General features: G+C 38.4%; 1 protein-coding gene across 4 annotated transcripts in view; it reads left to right on the plus strand.

Moving 5' to 3' along the window:
* The first annotated feature begins 5,680 nt into the window (after positions 1–5,680).
* Positions 5,681–24,120, plus strand: part of SLBP (stem-loop histone mRNA binding protein) — a 56,504-nt gene continuing 38,064 nt past the window's right edge. The window contains exons 1-7 of one of the 4 annotated variants that reach the window (XM_069071327.1): positions 5,681–5,941; positions 7,051–7,212; positions 12,337–12,441; positions 13,360–13,419; positions 13,853–13,990; positions 14,999–15,148; positions 16,176–16,257. In XM_069071327.1, the coding sequence (XP_068927428.1) occupies positions 5,868–5,941; positions 7,051–7,212; positions 12,337–12,441; positions 13,360–13,419; positions 13,853–13,990; positions 14,999–15,148; positions 16,176–16,257 (771 nt within the window). In that variant the 5' untranslated portion in view covers positions 5,681–5,867. Of the gene's footprint in view, positions 5,942–6,020; positions 6,098–7,050; positions 7,213–12,336; positions 12,442–13,359; positions 13,420–13,852; positions 13,991–14,998; positions 15,149–16,175; positions 16,258–24,120 lie in introns of those variants that run through there. The other 3 variants (XM_069071347.1, XM_069071355.1, XM_069071336.1) reach the window with 3 other exon arrangements.

The following is a 24,120-nucleotide window of genomic DNA, read 5'->3' on the forward strand; positions in this document are numbered from 1 at the left end:
TAGTCACCCCAGCCTTGGGGCTATTCCACCAAGACACTCAATGTCTTAGTTCAAGGCATTCTCTCTGGCTATCCTCCATGCCTGGAACACTGCTCCTTGTTGGCTCTGACTACTGCCCTCCCTGGCTTCCTTTAAATCCCAACTAAAATACCAGCTTCTACAGGAAGCCTTCCCTAACCCCTCTTAATTCCAGCACCTCCCTTCTGTTCATTATTTCCTCTTTACCCTGTATAACACTTTGCTTTGTATCTATCGGTTTGCATGTTGTCTTCCCCATTAGATTGTAAGCTACTTGAGGGCAGGGACTGTCTTTTGTCTCTGGTATCCCCAGTGCTTAGCACAGTACCCGATGGGTTCATTCACTGCTAAGCTGAGTCAAACAGGTTGTTCTCAGGGCTGATTCCTTAACAGCTGTGGCTACTATGGCTAGCATGGACTGTACTGGAACTCTGACTTCTCCAAGCTCTCCAGGCTGTAGCCTTCCATCTCTTACATTCATCCATTTCAGATCATGGAAGGATGAATGCAACAGAGATGAAAACAGAGGCATCACCATGCATTCCCATCTAACCTGCATCTCCACAACCTACTGGCTTCTACCCTTCCTTGCTTCTCTTCACTTTAAAATCTGTGGAAGAGAAATCAAGTTTGTTAGACCATGCCTTTCAGTTTCAGAGGAGAGTTAGGGTATAACTATATAACTAAACAATTTGTTTATGCATTTTTGTTACAAGGGTTCCCCCCCCCCCGGGGGGGATTACAGAGTAAACCAAATGCTTGGTTAAAAAATAATTCATTTGGAAAAGAAGACATAAACAAAAAATTAAATAATAGCAAAAACAAAGAAATAAGCAAAGGCCAACATTGCTAGAAATTTGAGAATACAACTGCAGAAAATAGATCTTTTTTTTTATGAAGACAAAGTTGAAACAATCAAACCAAGCAACTGATCACAACAAATTCACTCCTACTAACAATGAATGCAATAAAGGTGTATACACATTCATAAGGACACACACATGTATACATATACCACATATAATATATACACATGTGTATATAATACACTAATATATACATATATGTATATGCATATAGATTATATCTGTGTGTATATCTATCTATCTATCTTTCTATCTATTACACAAATGAAGTAAAATTTGAGTCAGGGGACTTCTCCATCACATATTCCCTCCTTCTTCCCTACCTTCTCCCCCCTTTTCTTTTCCTTCACTTTTCCACCACCACCTTCTTTTCAGCTGCCTTTTGTGTGTTTTCTTCCCCTCCTTGAGGGCAGAGACTGTCTACTTTTTTCCTGTTTGCTTGCTCAACACAATGCCAAATACATAGTAGGCACTTGATAAATGTTTGTTGGCTGACTGACTGACCTGATAGGGGTGATCAGAGAAGCCTGTGACACAGAAGACCTGTGTCACTGTGATCCTTGCTGCATTACAATGTGTGAAGAGAGTCAAGGCAAAGTTAAACCCTCTTTTTGTGGAAGTTAAAAGGACCACAACATTTTTTCAATTTCACAATGTCATCCATTTGGGCAAACACAGTAGAAGCTGGTTCCAAAGAAAACTTGCAATTTTAAAAAACTGAATTAACTTGGGAGTGAAAATGGGTAATCCTCTGAAATTTCCAACAATGACTTTAAATTTAATTGCATAAAATGTTTCATCATCTGCAATATTTTTTTTTTAAAGTGAGACAATATGGGGCAGCTAGGTTGCTCAGCGAATAGAGCACGGGCCCTGGAGTCAGAAGGATCTGAGTTCAAATATGACCTCAGACACTCAACACAAAAAACTGGCTGTATGACCTTGGGCAAGTCACTTAACCCCAAATGCCCTACCTTCCCCCCTCCAAAAAGCAAAAAAAAAAAAAGTAAAACAATATCCTTTCCTAGTGAATACAAGAAGAAATCCAATGGAGCAGTTGAACTAGTATGATCCAAGTTGATTAAAGATAGTTTAAATACCAACTGTACATGCAAAGAATTTTTTTCAGAGAAAATCAGATGCTTTTAATAAATAAAAACAATCTTTTTATTATCTTTTTTTCTTTTTGGAGGGTAATTGGGGTTAAGTGACTTGCCCAAAGTCACACGGCTAGTGAGTGTGTCAAGTGTCTGAGGACAGATTCGAACTCAGGTCCTCCTGACTCCAGGGCTGGTGCTCTCTCCACTGTGCCACATAGCCACCCCAAAAACAATGTTTTTCAAAAGCCACATCTGTAACATGCAAAGGATTGCTTTGCTTCTTATATGGTTGCCTACAGAATTGTTAAATATAAAAATATTCCCTCCTTATGCAGGGAAAATGTTGGTGCTGCCCATGGTAGGAGGTGAGTGATATGGCTCTCTGATGTCTCCTGAAACTTTGCATATCTGATGAATAATTTTTGAAAAAACTTAGTGCTCTAAATAAATCAATGCAAGGTCCTCCCTCAAATTTATACTCTAATCTAGAATGGTAAAGTGACTGAATTTATGAATAAGTTAAACCTCTGGTTAATGAGTTGGCAAAATAGCATTTTTGATACGCTTCTCATTTTAAGAACTACAAACCTCACACAGAAAATAGAAGTAAAGATGTTTGCTCATCATTTCACTCTATTCTAATTTTATTTTTTTAAATTTTAAATAGTATTCTATATTTTCCAATTACATGTAAAAATAATTTTTAGCATTAACTTTTGGGTTAACGTTGGGTTAACATTCAAATTTGGGTTCCAAATTTTCTCCTGTCCCTTCCTCTCTCATCCTCCTCCCTAAGAGGGTGAGAATTTTTATATAGGTTATATATGTGCAGTAGTTCTCTCTCTCTCTCTTTTTTCTTTTTGGAGGGGGGGAAGCTAGGGCAATTGGGGTTAAGTGACTTGCCCAAGGTCAAATGGCTAGTTTTTTGTGTTAACTGGCTGAGGTCATATTTGAACTCAGGTCCTCCTGACTCCAGGGCCAGTGCTCTATTCACTGCAACACCTAGCTGCCCCAATAATTCTCATTTTATTTTAAAAACCTAGATATTTGTAAACATGAAGGAATAAGGAGCTCATTTACTATGAGCAAATATGATACATTTATTTGACCTGACTTCATCAGAACAAGTATGGTTAAGTGACAACACAATAGTGTGTTGAAACAAACATTTGAACCTAAAATTTTTGTGATTTTGGCTACAGTTGAATCAAGATTTTTCTGCTTTATCAAACAAAGCAATACACATTTTACCACAATTCAGAACTTATTTGTATGAAACAGTTTCCTACTGTAGCTATTGTGAAGACAAAAATCTCAATTTTGAATGTCTGAGAAAAGAATTCCCAGTGGCATCACATTTTAAGAAGTTTTACATAGAAAAACAAGGTCCTCCATCATATTAAAATATTGTCATGGTGATTATTTTTCTAAGTTATCAATATAAACATTACATATTTATGGATAGATAAATAACCTAAATTATGTGTATTTTTATTTTAGATTTGCATGTTATAAAATTGTAATAAACTATCCATTTAAATTAAATAATTTACATGGATGATTTTTGTGAAAAGGGAGTATGTATGTGTGTGTGAAAATTGTTTTGTAAAAAAGTATATATTGTTAACCAAAGACATGGGTAGTAACTTGATTTATTTACAAAGAGAAAGGCACACATATGTGGGAACTCCTTATATACACACACACACATATGTGTGTGTGTGCATCATTGGTACACAGTTGTTTGCATGCTATCTCCCTCATTATCCTGTGAGGTCCTTGAAGGCTGAGGTTATTGGGTTTTGTGGTTTTTAGTTTTTTTCTGGGTGGTTTTTTGGGTTTGTTTCTGTTTTTGGTTTCTCTTTCTATCCTCAGGGCTCATTTTAGTGGCTAGCAGCTAATAGGTGCTTAAGAATGCTTGCTGCTTGATTGGGCTCTTCTGGAACCCTTTGGGCTTTTGGCCTGGTGGTTTGTGAAGTTAATTTTGGCTCCCTGACAACGAAGGGGAGTATTTCTATGGCACTGTTTTCACAACCAGCCTGGGAGGTAGAGATAGAGTGGAAGTCTTCTTGTCCCCATTTTACAGAGGAGGTGGACTGACTTGCCAATGACATTCAGTGAATAAGGCTAAAATTGGAACTTAGGTTTCCAATTCCATATCCCAATGAAACCACTGAGAAGGTGGATCCCTGAAAAGGAGAGGCCTGGGGAAGGATGGCAGTGGGGCCGGGTAGGTAGAAAGGCCTGGCTTGTTCGGCCCCTGAGGGCAGGTCTGGGGATCATCGGGCACATGGAGGCAAGGTGGGGCAGATTTCAGCTCCTTGTATCCCATCGATTCCTGCTCTCCAGAAGTGGAAGGATTCATCTTGGGAGCTGCAAAGGACCCCCGGGGAGGGGTGCGAGCTCAGGCCCAGGCATCACTTGGTGGCCATGCTCTAGAGGAGGCTCCAAGCCCCTCACCGCTCAGCAGCTTCTCAGTGGGCTTTGTTCCAGGGCCAGGCCTCTCCAAGAAGCATCAGCTCCTTTGGCTGCTGGGTCAGCAGGTAGACTCAGGGAGTGGGCAGCCAGCCAAACAGTCACTGTTAGTTCTGCAAAGCCAGTGATCCAGGGCATCTTCCTTACTGGTTCTCCCAGATGAATGGGTGAATCGTGCACTTATTAAACACTTACTGCATACAACATACAAACAGAAACAGAAGAGGGTCCCTGCCCTCAGAGAGCTCACATTCTAAAGGGGATGGGAGTGGGGCAAAGGTTTCACTGCAGGTCAGAAGGAATGTCATTCCCGTTCATAAAAGCACAGCAGTTCCCTGGTTTGGGGCCATTTGTCACTGAACAGGAAGCACCAATTGAGGGTCCTTGGCTGTCTCCATCCCAAAGTTGGGCACACAGTAGGTGCTTAATAGTTGTTGATTATCTATTGATCTGGTGGTCAAGAAGGTGGTGGTGCTTCCTGTCTGGGCCAGATGGCAGATTTTCATGCCTAGATCCCATGTGCAGTAAGTAGCCAAGAGGAAAGCTAGCGTTCCACTGCAGCCATTAATTTGTGTGACCTTGAGTAAATAATTTCCCTCTGAGCATGAGTTTCCCATCGGTTAAATGAGACTGGTCTGTAAATTTTGATTGGGGCATTTTTAAATGGGATACACTCAAGAGGTGATGGGGCTTGGAATAGAAAGGAGCTGAAGTGAATTGGGTTCTCTTCTTCCATAACCCCCCTCCCCTCCACTTCCCCGCTTCCCCGCCCTGAGATGACTGAGATTGATTCGGACCAATCAGCAATGAGCTTAAGCCTTCATCTCTCCATTTCCTCGCCCCCTTCGATTTCCCGCAGTAATCTTCCCTCCCGGCTTCAGAATTTCCCGCCAACACCCCTCCCCCAGCCCGCGCAGAAGTAGCCAATAAGAGCCTGCGGCGCGCTCATCTGCCTCCCGGACTTCTTCTGGGACGAACTAATTCGGAATTAGGGGGAAATTTTACTTACGCCTTTCCCAAACCCATTTGTGGAGGCTTGTTTTCCTTCCTAGATATTGGCCTTTCCTTTTGCATATTCTGTTTTTATCCAACGTTTATTCGAAATTCCCTCGTCCTCTTTCCTGGATCGAGACTTGGAGCCTCCTTTTCCTGACTCCCCTCCTCCTCGAGTCCAAGCTCCGATGGTTCGTCCCAGGATCGCGAGAGGCGGTGAAGGAGTTGGGCGGTGGGGCAGAAAGCTTATAAAAACCCGTTAGAGGAAGTCGCCCCTCGCGCGCGAAATCAGTCTGCGCCGGAGCAGCAGGGTCGTTATAGCATCTCCTCAGCTTGACGTTAGTGAAGCGAGGTCCGGACCCGGCTTTTCCTATTCTTGTCAGAACTCGCCACTGCTTCCGCCGCACACCTTACCATGGATTGCCGGCAGCGGAGTGCTCACGGTGCCGGGACGAGCCCGGGGAATAGCTGCTGGGGTGGCGACAGCGGGTAAGTCCTGACCGGCGGGCCTGGGCCTTACTGCGGCTGCGCAGCAGCCCCGGCTCCACTTCCCTGGCTTCCCCCCCCCCCCCCCCCCCCCCCCCCCGGGATGCGGGTGGCGGGAAAAGACCCCAGTCAGCCTCCTTCACGCCGGGAAGGATGCGGGTTAGGAAGGGGTTGAAGGCGGGGTTTGGAATGAGGAATTTGGCCATTTTCTCTGTCCTAAAATTGCCAGTAATAGCCCCGTATCATGCTGAGCTATTGAGATGCAAAGGGGGGAAACTTAATGTTGCACGGGAGGGTTAGGGACTGCCTTCCCTTCCCCCCCCCCAAAAAAAAATGGGTTTGGATTTAGAGAACCTGGGCCTTCTTACTAGCGCCGCGACCTCGGGCAAATAGCTTTTCTGGGCCTACTTGTTGTCCCGCTCTAATCTAGCAAATTAGTTTAATCGGCAGAGCTGAAATTAGAATCCTGTATTCCAGAAAAGCTGTGTTCCATTGTTCCAGTCGAATTCTCTCGTCCCTAAGAGGAATAGCTTTGGTTAATTGGCAGAGCTGGAACCAGAATCTTGTGTTCCTGGAGATGAGCCTCCCATTGAACCGCCGCCGTGCCCACCCCCCCAAGAGTGGAGGATGTTTGTAATCAGCCATTTTACAGAAGGAAAAATGTGGGAGGGACCCGAGGCCACCCAGCACCAGAGCGGCTAGGACCTGTGCCTTCCGACCTCCTACTAGCTAGTCACCGAACATCCTCAATGCTTTATTCACTTGGTCTAGGTCCTGGGGGTGAAGGGGGATGTGTGAACATCCAGAAACCGAGGAAAGGATGTGCCTCCACCAGTGCCCCAAATTCAGTTATTGAACCAAAAAGCCCAGCTCCCTAGAAATTTTAGGGTTGGGAGGGGTACTGCTGTAATCTTAATTCATTTCCTTTATCTTAGGAAACAGAAACCGAATCCCAGAGCAGTGAATTGGCTGTAATCAAAAGTATCATTGAGCCAGGATGAGAGCCTTGTTTTTCTGCCTCCTAGTCTAGGACTTGTACTTTTATCAAATCTCCAAAGCGCCTGTAATTCAGAACAGGCTAACAAGGAAATCTAACTTTTTCTCGTACATAGCACACTTTCTCCATCCCGGTGGTCCCTTGGACGGAAAAGACGATTGGATGGGAGGCACAGAAAACCAGAAGATGTTGATTCATCTCTATTTGTTGAAGATGAGACCAAATCTAGACACTCAGAAGAAAACAAATGTCGAAATTCAGATAACAGGCTTGAAAGGTGTGTGATGTTTGGTGGGGTTGGAAGATGGGGAGATTTCTTTGTGCAAGTTGTGACCGACAGTCATGAGAGTTTGGGGACAATTACATGGCCAGATCAAAATTATTTATTATTTGAGCCCATTTTGGGGAAATGAGACACAGAATGGTAGGTTAGTATGACTGAATGTGATAACTGGTAAGAGGAGGCATCCAGGCCATGGGGAAACTTCATACTGTTTTTACTAATTGGTCTTCATTTTGTGAAAAAATTTGTGTGCTTTATTTAGTAGGCATATTCAGAACAAACTTTACCTTGTTTCCATTTCCTAGAGTATTTGTGCTTTCTACTTAGGAAAAAGGTGGTGCTTGATTTGGGCGGTATGCTTGAACAGATTTGGTCCCAGTTGGAGTTTGGATCTTTATATATATTTGCATACTCTGAATATATAGAGAGTTGGGATTTAAACTTGGGAAGAAGTGTATGATCCCACTATATAGAAACCCAGAGAGGCTGGGTCAGATTTACCCCTGTGGGAACACTAGTGAGACTGGATCCAGTAAGGGTCATTCTGACTTAAATACGATTTAGAATCCATGTTTCCTGTCACCCTTGTCATATTCATAATTAACCTTGACCTAATGAGGTAATACACTAGATCATGCCATGTGTTGTTATATTCAGTGGATCTGTAGCATCATGGATGTAGGTGTTTCTGCCAACAAAGCATATTGCATCACATCTCAGCCTGCCCTTTATGCACAACTTCTGTACAGGTCTTTCCATAAGCTTGTCATATATTAGGACCTTTTAGCATTTCTAAAAATAGACACTTTTGACAAAACATTTTTTTAAAAAACCTAGATTTAAATTGGTGCAGGAAAATATCTAGTCACTTGATTAAGCCTGAAAAAATATCTTGACATTTATGGGTTATGTTTTAGTTGATTATTAAATATTGCTACCTAATGTAAATTTTAACAGAAAGCACTTTGAAATTTAATATAGTTAAGAAAATGGATACAGAATCCTCCAGGTATTAAAATGGTTGAACTTTTTGTTCATTTATTTGAGGCTAATTAATTTGTATTGCTAAACCCAGGATTGCCTATTAAGAATATACTGTAGGTCTTGTTCAGTCCCAGGAAACAGCTACTTGAACCAATGAAGCCTGTCTAAAGAGTGGAAGTGATTGGTTTCCCATCATCCCTTCTTTCCCTCCACCATTTTCTCTCCAGATACACTGCCAAAGCTCTTGTCATCTCCAATATTTTATTATTTCTCCTTATGATAATAAAGGCTTTCTGTGACTTAAATACTGTAGGGGCGGCTAGGTGGTACAGTGAATAGAACACCAGCCCTGGAGTCAGGAGGACCTGAGTTCAAATCTGGCCTCAGACACTTAACACAAAGACTAGCTGTAGGACCTTGGGCAAGTCACTTAACCCCAATTGCCCTGACTTCCCGCCTCCAAAAAAAATAGAATATACTGTAGACATCAAGACCAGTGATAAGATTGATAAAACTGAGATTTGTGTTTGTATCTGTGGTTCGGTTTTCAGTTAGCTTTTTAGAAGATGGTGAACATTTGTATCTCTTATGATTGAGCCATAGAATCTCAATATTTCAAGAAGTGTTTGAGACAGAATACTGTTAGCCTGTTTGATGATAATAGCTTTTATTAGTACTTTAAGATTTGCAGAGTACTTTGCAAATATAATTCATTTGATCCTCAGAATTACCCTGGGAGGTAGGTGCTGTTATTATCCCCCTTTTACAGATGAGGGTTATCTAGCTAGTAAAGTAACTGTCTGAGAACAGATTTGAACTCAGGTTCCTGACTCCATGATCCCACCCCTAACTACTTCTACCTAGCTGCCTCTGTTTGAACTTATACTAACTCACTTTTTTTTTTTTTAATTTTATGCAATTGGGGTTAAGTAACTTGCTCAAGGTTACACAGCCAGTTATTTCTGGGTGTGGTGCTAAGTATCTGAGCCCGGATTGGATCCCAGGTCATCCCATGCTCTTACTCACTGTGCTACCTGGCCACCCCATACTAACTCACTTTCAAGAAACAAAAATTTTGGGCACTTGTTAGACACTCAGTATTAATTGTGTTAACGTCTTCATAAACTGGCATTGTAGTAGGCTATGAGAAATTAGTAACAGAAACATTTTTTTATGTTCATTTTAATGTAGAGAAGAGGGTTGTACTGGTTATGATATAGTTGGGTCATTTATTAGGCACTGCAGAAATTGGTAGAAATGGACTGCATAATTAAATTTACATTTTTGTTTTGTTTTTATGTTTATTATGTAACCAAAAAGTATTGGGCTGATTTAAAAAAAAATTTACAGTATCTTAAATGATTTTCTAATTGCCTACATTTGTTCAGAAAAATTGAAGTTCCTCAATATCACAACCCAATTGATGGCATCTCTAAGCAAAAAAAAATTCATATTTTTCAGAATAGTCTCTACTAGTCTGGAAGCAGAACATACACATGCCTAGATCATTTGCATAGGTCTTTATTTTCTCTTTAAGAAAATATAATTTTATTGATTTTTTTTTTTGTTTTTACATCATCCCCCTACCAGAGAGCCATTCCATATCACAAATGGTATTTTTAAAGAAAAAGGAAAAAAATCAGCAAAACCAGTCATTACATCAAAGTGGAAAAGGTTTTTAAAATAATTGGCTTTGCACCATACCTTTGTGTCTCCTACCTCTGCTTTTATTAAATCCTTGCTTTGTGTCTAGTAATATGCTAAGTGCTGATGACAAAAAGGAAAAAAAAAAACAAGCAACTAGTCCCTACCTTCAAAGAGCTTTTTTTTTTTGCTTTTTGGAAGGCAATTGGGGTTTAAGTGACTTGCCCAAGGTCACACAGCTAGTTTTTGTGTTAAGTGTCTGAGGCGGGAATGGAACTCAGGTCCTCCTGACTCCAGGGCCTGTGCTCTATTCACTGCACCGCCCCAAGGTCATATGGCTAGTTTTTGTGTTAAAAGAGCTTAAGTTCTTATCAAGGAGACAAAAAACAACATACCCACAAGATAAATACAGAGTGAGAGGTTAGTAGCATTAGAGGGGAAGGCACTAGCACCTGGGGAAACCAAGAAAGACCTCTTGTCAGAGGGAGCTAGTTTCAAAGGCTAGAGGTTTAGAAAGCTTTAGGAGGGGAGACCTTCCTGAGTATGGGAGAGGGTTTGAAGCCAAGAGAAGGGTCATGTAGCAGTAAATATACCAGTTTGGGTTGGCCATACCAGTGTGTAGAGGGGAGTAATCTGTTAAAGGACAAGAAAAGAAGTAGAGTTATGAAGAACTTTAAATAAAACAAAAAAGGATCTCATTTGGTCCTAGAGGTAATAAAGAGCTCCTGGATTTTGAGTGAGGTGATAACAATGGTCAGACCTATATATCCCTTTATTTTCCAAATATTTCTTTTCTTTACCTCAAGAGATCCTTCTTTCTTAATAAAGTATAAGAAAAATAACATTTTGGCAAAACATCAGATTACTAACAATATATAAATTAATCTTCCACTTCTGCAAAGAAGATTGGTTTTATGAAAATGTAAAAATAAAACCTAAATATAAAGAGGGAGGAATGTAAGCAACAGCATTAAATGTGACAGATGGGTAGGTAAAGATGTAGACTGAGAAATAACAAGATTTGTCCATTAAGAGATTTTTGGTAACTTGGAGAGACCGTTCAGTTGAGTAATTAAGTTGGAAGGCAAATTTGAAAGTGTTGAGGCAGAAGAGGAAATGAAGTGGAGGCAGTGAGTTTTTAAGCAGCTATTTGTAGCAGCAAGCACCCCAAGCGTCCCCAGAGTTTGCTGCCAATACAGGTTCTTGGATCTGCTTTGATAAAGGAAAGCAACTCAAAATGGGTTAACAAGCTTACTTTAATCAGTCAAACATATATCATTTACCTCGTTCAGGGGAAAAAGGTCATCACCCTGAACTTCAAAGTATACAGGCAGAATTATCAAGATAGAAACAGATCAAGTAGACAGCTTTCCAAACTGTCCAACCATTACATCCATACAAAATCAACATCTGGGTTTTTCAAAGCCAGGGGGCTCTGGACAATAGCTTTCCAGAGTTTCATCTGATCAAATCACAGAACACTTCTCAAAGTGAGCCCCAAAACAAAGCTACACATCAGGGCTTATATAGCCTTCTCCTGGCTCAGAGAATGTAACAACCTTATTGATTCACTGGCCAATCAAGTATCTACTGAAAAACAAGCCTCCCACCCCAGGCTCCAGGTGCACTTTAGCCTAGGGGCAGGGAAGATCTTTAAATTTACATTCCCATTACACTGTTTTTGAAGAGTTTGACTGGAAAGATGAATAAAGAGGACATTAATAACTTGGGGAATGGTGAGATTGAATGAAGGACTTTTAAGGATGGAAGACACTTGGGCATATTTAAAGGCTTCACTCAAAGGAACAGGGAAATATATTATTGGAAGGTACTTGAGGGGGGCAGTCTGGTGGAGAATGGTGGGGGGGTTGAGAGCATAAGACCTTGGCTAGCTAGTTCTCTGAAGAGAGCAGAACCAGAAAAATAATACAGTGACTAACAGTATAATGTAAAGATACCTAAACTGAACTCTGCAATTAATGACCAAGTTTATCACTGAAAAAAGATAAGAAAATGTTTTATTAATTCAAGATAATTATTTCTTAGTGTTACGTGACATTCATGTAACTAACCATTCCCCATCTTTATTTTCAGTTTTTTGCTTAAAAGTGCTTCTACAAAATTTAGGTATATTGGGGACTTTTTGTCTTGTCCTTGGGATATATGTATAGTAATGGGATCTCTGCCAGTCTGTGTTTTTAAAGTATGCATGCCCTCCTTTATACCACCTCTCTTTCAGATAAAAGATATGTAAAGATATAAAGAGGTTGCTTATTAACAATGTATTGCAATATGTTCACATCTACCAGTTACTTATATGTAAATCCACAAATTGTTACTAAAATTTCAAAATTCATTATTTTGTCTGCACTATATAAATTTTAATTTTGCTGAATTAGTCTTAAAAAGTAAATTGGAGGTATCATCTAAATCATAAAATTGGAGGTATGAATTTTGGCAGTTTACTTTTTTCATTGCATTTTTTTGCAGTTTTACAACACCAGAAGGCCCTAAACCTCATTCGAGATGTAAAGACTGGGGAAGTGTAGTTGAAGAGGATGAAATGAGAACCAAAGTGAATAAAGAAATTGCAAGGTACTTGATTATATAGACTTTTTAACTCTTTGCTTAGTCATTTGATCATCTACAATTCTTCAGGCCATTTTTTTTTCTTTAAATGTATTCTAGGCTATGCTTGTATGATAGTTTAACTTGAAAAAGTAATACATTTATAATATACCTGACTAGAACATAGAATATTAGGTAGTTCTTTGAGGTACAGAAGGTTTGGTGCTTTCAGCAGAAGGGGGTATTCAAACTATTTATACCATGTACTATGAGAAAATAATGCACATAAAACTCAAATGAATCATTACCAAATGACATCATTACTTATAGTTATTTTCCCCTTCTTAGTATGAAGTAGACTCTAGTTAAGTAAAATTAGAATTAAATTACCATTTTATTTAAGATTATCCCCAAAAACAGTTTTTAACCTTTGAATTTGTTGAAGTTTAGAGAAGCATTTGGATTTGCTAGTCTTCTGTTTAAACATTATTCTAGGTACTATTTTGGACCTTTTAAATTTTGGCTTATATTTGCCATAGAATTTTGCTTCCTAAATTGATGGAAGTGTAAGTAGAGACTCTTCATGAGAACTTGTTTATGATTATTAATAAGTATTCATTTATGTGTTAAGAGCTCACTATGGTGGACAGGTGCAGCATAAGTAGAAATATTTTGTTGAGCTTGTTAGATTGTACTTTGTATCTTTATTATAAAAGAAAGTGTTCCTGCCTAGAAGTCAGGAAAACTAGATTTCTAACCTGGTTCAGTTCTGCAACTTGAGCTATTAAACTTCTCTGGGCTTTATCTGTAAAGTCTGTTGTAACTCCAGAAATGAAATTAGATTCATAAAGACTGAATTATTTTTAATAACTTAACTATCATTTAAGTAAATAATAATTTTTAATGTCACTTGAATAGTAAGTATAATATGAATTTCTTTTACAGATACAAAAGGAAACTTCTCATAAATGAATTTGGAAGAGAAAGAAAGTCATCTTCTGGAAGGTGAGTAACACTTAATACATTTAATTTTCTGTGTCTTTAAAAATTAAAGATACTCATGAAAAACCAATCAGTATGAATGCTATAAAGAAATCTAGGGTACCCATTAGGAAATTATATGAAAGAAAGACAACCAAGAAAGTGCATCATATCCACAAACTATTTTGGGAATGAATAGAACAAACTGAGAAAATTGATGGATATCTAATGGGAGTGATTTGATAAGTTGAAATTTTATATGTTGAAATACATTAATTTCAATATAAATATTTTCAAAGCAAGGTTATTTAGCTCTTCTACAAGACTCTTCTATGGCTATTTGATTACCATTTTGAATGATAGGTAAAATTATGAAAATGTTCATATTGCTATCTATTAGACTTTTAATAACCTTTGGCATCTCTGAAAATAATCACAATCTTTTTATTTTGTTTAGTTCTGATTCAAAAGAATCAACATCTACAGCACCAGCAGAACTAGAAACTGATGAAAATGTTCTGATGAGGAGACAAAAACAGATAAATTATGGAAAGAATACCATTGCCTATGATCGATATATTAAAGAAGTTCCAAGGTAGATTTTCATTTGTGTAAATGACAGGCCTTTAATTGAAATAATGTCTTTATAGGTAACTTCCTTTTGTAAAAGAAAAATCATACCACTTATTTCTGCATATACATCTGCTGTCCCATCAACATTTTTTTGTAACAGGAAAAATAAAGCTTATGTTTTAGGAACATATTAAACCTTCAGAGAACTATTATCTAAGGACAGCTTGTACAGTTTATTGCCATGGGTAAGAACATGGTGGTTTAGAGATTGTTACAGGAATTTTCATAATGAGAAAAGAAGTATTGCACATGTGGCATGGGGTGGTCCTTTGATGATGGCGGTGGATGAGTAGAAGATCCCTTAGGGGTTCTGGCAAATAGATTGGAATGTCAGTAATAACTGAAGTTGAGAAGGAGAATCTGGAGTCATGATGAGAGGTGAAAGCTAGGGCTTTTAATTTATGTTGGCCTGTTCATGGGCACTAGGGTTAAAGAAAGTGGGAGGCTGAACAAAGAGAGCTGTAGTAGAAACTTGAGCCCAAAATAAAATCTGAAGGTAACCAAAGAAGTGGCCCATGGGGGGACAAGGGGTGGGAGTGTAAGGCACTAGCAAACTGAATTGAAGCCATTGGCTAGTTTTCACCCAAAAAAAAGATCTTTGCTAGGGCAATTTGTTTGATCTGTTGTGGTTTTCAAAAGTGTACTGGCCCTTGTTGAACCAGCTGGCTTCACTGTTACAAAAATGTAATTTTGTTTTTCAATAATAGGGAATGTCATCCTATAACTTGATATATTATTTTATTTTTAATAGATTCGAAAGAATTAAGATGCCCAATATAATCCAAAGAAATGTCCAACTTAAATTTTAAATATTAACAGCCTATGACAGCTTTTTCGGGTAATTAAGCTAAATACCAGTTTTGAAAACTCGTCTCATTAATATATTAGATTTCATAATTAGTAGTGAGAATCATATAGAAATATAGGAGGTTTGATTCCTTAGACCAATGTGTGTACTTTCCTAATATAGGCATCTTAGACAACCTGGAATTCATCCCAAGACTCCAAACAAATTTAAGAAGTATAGTAGGCGATCATGGGACCAACAAATCAAACTGTGGAAGGTTGCTTTACATTTTTGGGATCCTCCAGCTGAGGAAGGCTGTAACTTACAAGAAATGTATGTATAAGTTAGGAATTCTTTTTTTCTCTATATTTTATAAGTGTATGTTGCACAAGTAGACCATCTGTGCTTATTGCCATAAGTTGTATTCTGTAACCCATAAAATGATGTTCAACAGATCTTCCCATAAGAACTGAATGAATACTTATCTCGATGACAGGGAATATATATAGCAGGTTTTCTTCTCCCTGGGAGTAGTCTAGAGTAACAACAACAAACCCTTAATTTAAACTCTGTTGCACATAAAAGTTGTCTCTAATAAGTAGGCAGAACATACCAGCTTGGTGGAATCAGAGAATTTATTAGTGAAGTTATGGGTTATATTTTCTCTTCCCTTACCCCCACCCCCTTCTGCAACCAGAAAGGATTTTGCTTAAGATTATGCTTGTATTAAAATCTTAAGTCTGTATCCTCATGCCTCATGTGCTTCCCTTAAGACATGTTTCTCAAAGTGAGAATATCACCTAACATTAATGTTTTAATGTTAATTTTTTGTCCAACTGTGCATGTTATTTGTGAAAGCTTCCGTATATTAAAATGGTATTAAATTAAAAGTATTAAAATATATTTCAAGCATTAGGAAATAACCAGTCCAGGTTTTTAAATGATTATATAATTCTGTTGTTTATAACTTGATCAGCCAGTGAGAAAGTAACAGTTTTCTAGATAAATACTGGCATAAAAATAACATTGGACTGCCTTTAAAATTTTTAAACTTTTTCTCACTACTACCCCCAGCACATTTACAAGGTACTTTGAGATTTATGGAGTGATTTACTTGTATCAACTCTGCAAGTTAGGTAGTACAAGCATTATTCTTATTTTACAAATGAGGAAACTTAGGACACGCAACTTTTCAAAGTTCTTTAGAATAATACTGTGCTGGCGAAATCTACAGAGACTTGATTTTCACTGGAGACACTCAACAACCAGCAAAAGACTTCCTCAGCATCAGATTTCTTTCAACACTATGTTAAGCAAGTTGTTGATATCATTTGCTGCATGTTGCTTTATAATTTAACAGCACTCCAGTAGATATTGGTGAAATGGAGACGGAATCTGCCGAAAGTAGTTGTGAATCACAAACAAGCTCTCAGGATAATTATGTGAGTACTGGGGTTTTGTATTCCTTTTCTGCCTTTAAGTTTTCTAATTCTTTCTACTTAGCTCTTAGCAGTTTGGCTTATTTTAGTTCGATTTTCTACTAAGTAGGCAGAGCATAACAGTAATGTAAAATGTACTTGGTTTCAGCTTGACACTAGAGAATAAGGACTGCAACATACCCATTAGTAAAATTTGAGTCTTAGGCCTGGGGTTGGGTGTATTAAATCTTGTATGTTGACTGTAATTTTAACATACATAATATAGAGAGATACTATAAAGGAAAATAATGCAGTGATTATTTGAGTAACCCTCACTTCAGTCAGACTAGTCATACTTTTTTAACTGCTTCGTAACTACTTTTTACTACTTATCTAAGTTACATTCAGTGGCATTATTACCACAGAATATGTGGTATGACAGAGATGATGTTGGTTCTAATCTTAGTTCTGTTGCTAGCTGTTTTAAATGACTTTTCAAAGTCTTTTAACGTCTCAGTTTTTATTTCCCCATCTGAAAAATAAAAGGTTTGAAACTAGGTGACCTCAACACTGTGATTGAAAACAGTAAAGATAAGGATGATTTAAGTGAGCTCAAGGAAGGATAGGACAAAAAAGTGGGGACTGAGACTTGGAAGAACAGTTGAAAGAGGAAGCTTAAGTTAATGTAAGCAAAACTTAGTTTCAGGGACTAAGTGCTGACTTAAGAGGGGAAAAGAGAAATAGAGGAAAATAAAAGCATAATAGTTAATAAACTTAAGTGAATGAATAAGAATTCAAACCCCAACAATTTCTATATACAAGAAACCTAATTAGAAATAGTCACAGATGAAATTGAGCTGTAACAAAACTTTCTCTGCATCAAGATATTTTTTAAAAGTATGAACTAAAATTATATCAGACAAGGAAACAAATGTCAAGAAAAATAAACTATTGTGCTGTTACTGTAGATTGTGAAGGGATAACAATATTAAGTATATGTGCAACAAATACATAGTATATAAGGTCATAAAGGAAAAACTAGCCTTGTAAAACAGATAATAGCAGGACAAGAATTATAGGAGATTTTAATATTCCTTCCAAAGTTTTCAGGATGAATTTAGGAATAATAAAAAAGAAAAACAGTTGACTTGTAAAGACTGGGAAAAACCGATTTGAAAGATTAAAGCATCTTTTGATTGAGAATATTGAATATTCATATTAAACATCCTTTTCAGAACATAACTTAGTTAAAATAGTGATTAATACCGCAGATTAATCATGATATAGATCATGGTACTGGTGGCACAGTGAGAAGAGTGCTGAACCTAGAGTCAGGAAGACTCATCTACCTGAGTTCAAATCCAGCCTCAGACACTTTGTAGCAGTGGGACCCTGGGCAAATCATCTAACCCTGTTTGCCTCAGTTTCCTCATCTGTAAAATGAGCTAGAAAAGGAAATGGCAAACCACTACAATATCTTTGCCAAGAAAATTCCAAATGGGGTCACAAAGAGTTGATACTACTAAAATGACTGAACAGTAAATGAACAATAAGTAACTTCCTAAATGAGTAAGCCAAAGAATGTTTTTTTAAATGAACATTGATCATATATTTTGATTTTTATATCATCTAAATTTCTATATCCTTTTAACTCTCCTCCCCTTTTGAGAGTCATCACTTATAATAAAGAATTTAAAAAGAGGAGGAAGAAAAAACAGGCACAAATAATCGATACAGTGAAAAAAAATCTAACTGTTAATGTTCTACAGTTGTGGACTCTTCCCCCACATCTGTAAAGGAATGGCAGAAAGTATTGAATTAGAAATGGATAAAATTGAAAATGAAGGCTAGAAATGATAAAATTAAGAACTGGATTTTTGAAGACTAAATGAGAACTCATTAGCTAATAGTATAGAAAGAAAATAATTACCAAAATGAAACAAGGTGAATTCACAGCAGGAAAAAAAAAGGAATTGTCAGAAATGACTACATATGACTGTATTCCATCACACTGAATTTAAGTAGATAATTAAATATAAAATTGGGGCGGCCAGGTAGCACAGCGAGTAAGAGCACTGGCTCCAGTGTCAGGATTGACCTGGAGATCGAATCCTGGGCTCAGACACTCAGTACCACACCCAGAAATAACTGGCCGTGTAACCTTGAGTAAGTTACTTAACCCCGATTGCTTTAAAAAAAAAAAATGAAATAAACCAAATGAACAAAACAAATAGAAATCTTAGCCTGAGAACAGATAAATAAATTGATCGTGTCAAGTCATAAATAAGAGATATACTGGTCTAGTCAGATTTGTAAGTGAATTTCTAGCAAATGTTTCAAAAATAGGTAATACTTCTGCTATTATAAAAATGATTTCCAGTAATACAGAACAAAGGCATTCTAAAACATCTTTATGAAGCAAATGGTCCACATGCCTAAAGTATAGAAAACTGTTCATTTTGATTATGTTGAATTTGTGCCAGTGATTCAAGGATAAAAACAATTTACATAGCCCTATTCTAGCCACCTTTCCTCAGAATTAATAGATAAATCCTGTGAAGTTTCCTGAGGTAGGAAAGAGATTAAGTATTTTCCCCAGACTATTCATTTTCAGAGGTAGGATTTGAACCTTGTTCTTCCTAATTTAACTTTCAGCTTGCTGCCTCTTAAAAATTACGATTCATTTTAGAGTTAATCGTTTTAAAAACATTTTTGTCGTGAGTTCTAAAACATGGGAATGAAAGGGGCCCTTCGATGAGATAAATCTATATCTAAAACCAACAGCTTGCATTGTTTACAGGGGAGTAACATGGGGAACTTTGTCTAGCAGATGTATTGGATAAAACAGGATGTCCTTCCCCAGCATTATTCAACAGGGTTCTGCCAGAAGTCCTGGCAATGTTATTGTTCATGTGTGGCCTTCACTTGTACATTGATGCTACTTCTACTGACTGATTTATGGATGGAGGAAGCAGTATAGACAAAGAAGAGAACACTTAAACTTCTGTTTAAGTCCCATTTTACCACCATTGTGACCTTGAACAAGTCATTAAACTTCCTCAGGCTCATCTTTTTTTTTTTTTAAAGCAATTGGGGGTTACACGGCCAGTTATTTCTGGGTGTGGTGCTAAGTATCAGAGCCCAGATTCAATCCCAGGTCATCCTGACTCTGGGGTCAGTGCTCTTACTCACTGAGCCACCTGGCCACCTCAAAGCAATTGGGGTTAAGTAACTTGCTCAAGGTTACACAGCCAGGTGTTTCTGGGTGGGTGCTAAGTGTCTGAACCCAGATTCGATCCCAGGTCATCCCGACTCTGGGGCTGGTGCTCTTACTCGCTGTGCTACCTGGCGGCCCCGAATGATCATCTTTCTTACCAAAGATATGCTGTTGTACTAAATGTTATTCTCACTTCCCTTTTAGTCAAACTGCCAAGGGGTTACTTTATTCAAAATAATTAGGTCCACACATGTATGACCTATGTCAAATTGCTTGCCTTCTCCCTGTAGGGTAAATGGGGGAGAGAATTTGAAACAAAAAGTTTTTTTAGGAGAGTGTGTGTGTAGCAGCAAGCACCCCAGGGTTGCTGCCAACATAGGTTCTTAGATCTGCTTTGTGAAAGGAAAGCAACTCAAAATGGGTTAACAAGCTTACTTTAATGAGTCGAATATGTATGGTTTACCTAGTTCAGGGGAAAAAGGTCAGCACCCCGAACTTCAGAATATACAGACAGAATTAACAAGACAGAGAAACAGATCAAGTAAACAGATTTCCAAACTGTGTCCAACCATTACATCCATACCAAATCGACATCTGGGTTTTTCAAACAATGGCTTCCCAGAGTCTCATCTGATCAAATCGCAGAACACTTCTCAAAGTGAGCCCCCAAAACAAAGCTACATATGAGGGCTAATATAGTTTTCTCCTGGCTCAGAGAATGTAACAACCTTCTGGACCCACTGGCCAATCAAAAAGTATCTACTGAAAAACAAACCTCCCACCCCAGGCTCCAGGTGCACTTTAGACTAGGGGCAGGGAAGATCTTAAAAATTTACATTCCCATTACAGTGTGTCAACAAAATAAAGAAGTCCAAACTTAGAGAAGCAGTTGGACACAGTGTCCCAGTGTTTGATAAGCCCAAGGACATAAAGTACTTGGAGAAACTATTCTGCAAAACAAATGTTCCTTCAAACTTGGAATTCAGCCCCCTTTATGCCTAACTGCTGGTTAAAATCTGATAAATAAGTGGTAAGAGGATATAAACAGTTTGCAAAAGAATAGCTATCAATAAATATAGAACTGTAAAGAACTATCCACAGGTTTGTGAAAAATTACTCAAATCACTTAATAGAACCACAAATTAGCATCACTTTACAAACCTATAAAATTTGCAAAGATCATAAACTTTAAGAAATTTGGGGGAGGGGACAGCTAGGTGGTATTGTAAATAGAGCACCAACCCTGGAGTCAGGACCTAAGTTCACATCTCACTTCAGACGTTTGACACACTTACTAGTAGTGTGACCTTGGGCAAGTCACTTAACCCCAATTGCCTTACCTTCCCCCCTCCAAAAAAAAAAAGATATGGTGTTGGAGGGACTGTGGGAAGACAGGCAAGCTGTGAATTTCTTAAACCATTTTGGAAATTTTTTTGGAATTCTGTGAAGAAAATCACCAAATTATAGTAACTTGACTGGAGATATACCCCAAGGCATTCAAAGTCAAATTTTCTTTCACCAAAATATTCATAGCACTTTTAGGAGGAGCAAAATCAGGTTCAAAATGTAGGTACTGGTACCCACTCGTTAGGAAATAATTGGGGAAGGTATATAATAAAATAGTGTTGTATTGCTAATGAAATGTGAGGCATGGGAAGATTTCTGTGAACTGATGCAATGGGGACCAAACAGAATCAAAATAAGGTACATAATGAGTACAATCATGAATAAGTGGCTCTGAAAAGCCACTGAACTCTGATTGATTATAGCAATCAATCGTGGCCCAGAAAAACAGATAATAAAATATCCTTCCCTCTTCTTGAAAGTTGGGGGAGGAATGTGGGCATCAATGTTGCATACACCATGAAGTACAAAGTTGACTTTGCTTGTGTTATTTCTGTGTTTGAAGGGGAAAAGAGTTTGTTAGGGATTGGTAACTTTTTCCTCTGTGAAAAAGATGGAACTATAATTGAATCTCTTGGGATTCCTCAAAACAAACCTTCTGTCTGTTATTTTTGTGTTTGACCAATGGTAATTAAATGTTTACTAAAATGAGTCCTTATTTGTTTCCTCAAATGTCACTGGATTGACTATGCTAAGTGACTTTTAAAGCCCTCAACAATCTGGCCTCAACTTTCCAATTACATTAATATAACTACCCTCCCTGACTTCCTGTTCCTCACATTTGGCCCTACATCTCTAGTCTCCATCTTCTCCCTGGTTGTCCTTCCACATCTAGAGCATCATCTCCTTAGGACTGAGACTGGCACTTAAGCCTTTTCTTATCTCTTGCGGGTTATTGTGAGGCTGCTTCCCTTGACCACTAAGTTTCCATGGATTTGTCTTTTTTTGCTCTTTTTCTGACTTGACCTAGTCCTATAGTAAGAGAGCTGTGTAGGTCTAATAGCCTAGCTTCCATAGTGAACTGCTCCAGGACTAAGACATTGTACATCTTGATGGCTCTTACTGTGACATTGCTAGCTTTCTGTAGGCTTCCTTAAAAGAATCTTCAGAGCATTGTTAGCAATGGGGCTAAATAGAAGGGCTTCACTATGACCTCTGGCCCTTATTTGTAGCTTTTATTTAGTATAGCTAGAGAAATCTACTCCACAGTGAGACATTTCTTATGGCATGGAGTTGACCTTAGGGTTCTTAAAGCTCTAGAGCTGGAATGTACCTTTGAAGTCATCTGGTCCATCCCACCCTATTTTACAGATGAGGAAATTGAGGCCTGGAGATGGTAAATGAACCTTTGGTTCCAGAGTCACTGCTTTAGAAAGATGTTCCATATTGGAAGGTTGTGCCATCTTGGAAAGGCTTCCCATTTGAATAACATGATGAATTGTACTGTTTTTGGAGAACTAGCTTCACCATTGGGTTGTCTGCAATGTGGTGCATACTTTAGCTATGACAGCTCTAAGGCTGTTTTAAATAGGTTTGACAGAGGAGTTGTGGTTTATACTAGGGAAAGAAGTAATTACTAAAGGGTAAATCCCAGATCTTTAAAGTACTCAATAATATTTTTTAAAAACACCTTTTATTGATGCTTTTTTGTTTTTACATTACTCCTTTTTGGAAACACTTCTCAATCTTAGCCCCAGAACTGATCCCATTCTTGTAACAAAGGAAAAAGCAAAAACACCTGATAGTGGCCACTGCTGACAGTGTATACAACATTCTACCAGAGGGGTAACAAACCCCTCTGCCAAAATGTGGGGAGTAATATTTCATTGCTTTATCCTGCAGGACCACAGTTGGGTTTTTAGTCAGTCAGCCTTAGATTTCTTGTAGATGTTTAAATTTATGTTGTTGTAGTGGTATATATTTTGGTTTTACTTATTTAGATTCTGTTCATACAGACCTTCCTATGTTTCTCAGAACTCATTATTTTGAACTGCTCAGTAATAATCCATTATGTTTACGTATGATAACTGGCATATTGGGCCCCTTTTGAGCTGAATGGACACCCTTGGCCAGGCACTGGGTATGCAAAGACAAATATGAAGTAGTCCATTCTACATAACTAACATAATGGAGAAGGCAATACATCAATATGTAACTTTTACAAGGAAGCAGTAAGTAGTGACCTTTGAGCTTTGGAAAAAGGTAGGATTCCTAAAAGGCCACAGGGAAGGAAGGGAGACCAAGGAATAGGAGATGGGTAGAAGAAGAGGAATGAGTAGTATGTCTGGGAAAAGAAGCTGGCACCAGATAATTAGGAACTTTAAAATGCCAAACTTGAGGAATTTGTATTTGGTCATAAGAGAGCTACTGGTGACTTTTGAACAAGGGAAGATATATGGTCAGACCTGTGGGATAGCATGTTAGTGGTTGTCTTGAGCAATCGTGTTAGGCTTAAATAGGAATGGATCCCTGTGGCTGGTATATTGACCTAGAAAACTACAAATTAACATTATCTGCACTATGTATTTTCAGTTTTGTTAAGACATTTCCCAGTTATGTTTTAATATGGTTTGGGCTGCAGTTTTGCTGGATTGGAGATTGTGGAGACTGGGCAGGGATACAATTGGGAGGCTGTTACTACAGCCAGTCAAGAGGTGTTGAGGTCTAGAATTGGAACGGCAGCCATGTGACTGGTTTTGAATCTGGGTAGCTGGAAGGTTGATGGCATCTTCACCATAAATAAGCAAGGGGGAGGATAATTGGGGGATGGGTAGAATAAAATGAATTTTGTTTGAGATGCTTAAGCGATATCTAATGGGAAAAGACTAGTAAGTGGTAGCTGGCAATGTAAACAGCAGCCTCAGCAGGTGCTGAGGAGTTGGATATGTGTAGATGTTGATCTTGGAGTCATCTGCATAGAATGATGGGTAATTAACCCTCATCCCCCGAAAAAATACCTGATTAGGTCACCAAGGATGTATAGAGGAGACGGCTGAAGAGGGCTCAGTACAGAGCCTTGGTGTACATCTGAGGTTTGGGGAGAAGGAATATGAGTAATAGAGAATGAGCCTTGTCCCAAAAGTCCAGAAGGAATGTGGTGAACAGTGCTGCAGAGGTCAAGGAGGATGAGCACTGAGGGAAAGGTCCTTACGCTTGGCAAATTGAGGTCATTGTGAGCTTTGGAAATATCAGATTCACTTGTAAAGTTGGAAGTCCACTTCTGCAAATGATTGAAAAGTGAGAGTAGAAGGGGGAAATGCAGACTG

Source organism: Petaurus breviceps, unplaced genomic scaffold (genome assembly GCF_028583685.1).
Source record: "Petaurus breviceps papuanus isolate PSGF00001 unplaced genomic scaffold, PetGlider_PUasm1.0 140, whole genome shotgun sequence".
Classification (NCBI taxonomy): Eukaryota; Metazoa; Chordata; class Mammalia; order Diprotodontia; family Petauridae; genus Petaurus; species Petaurus breviceps.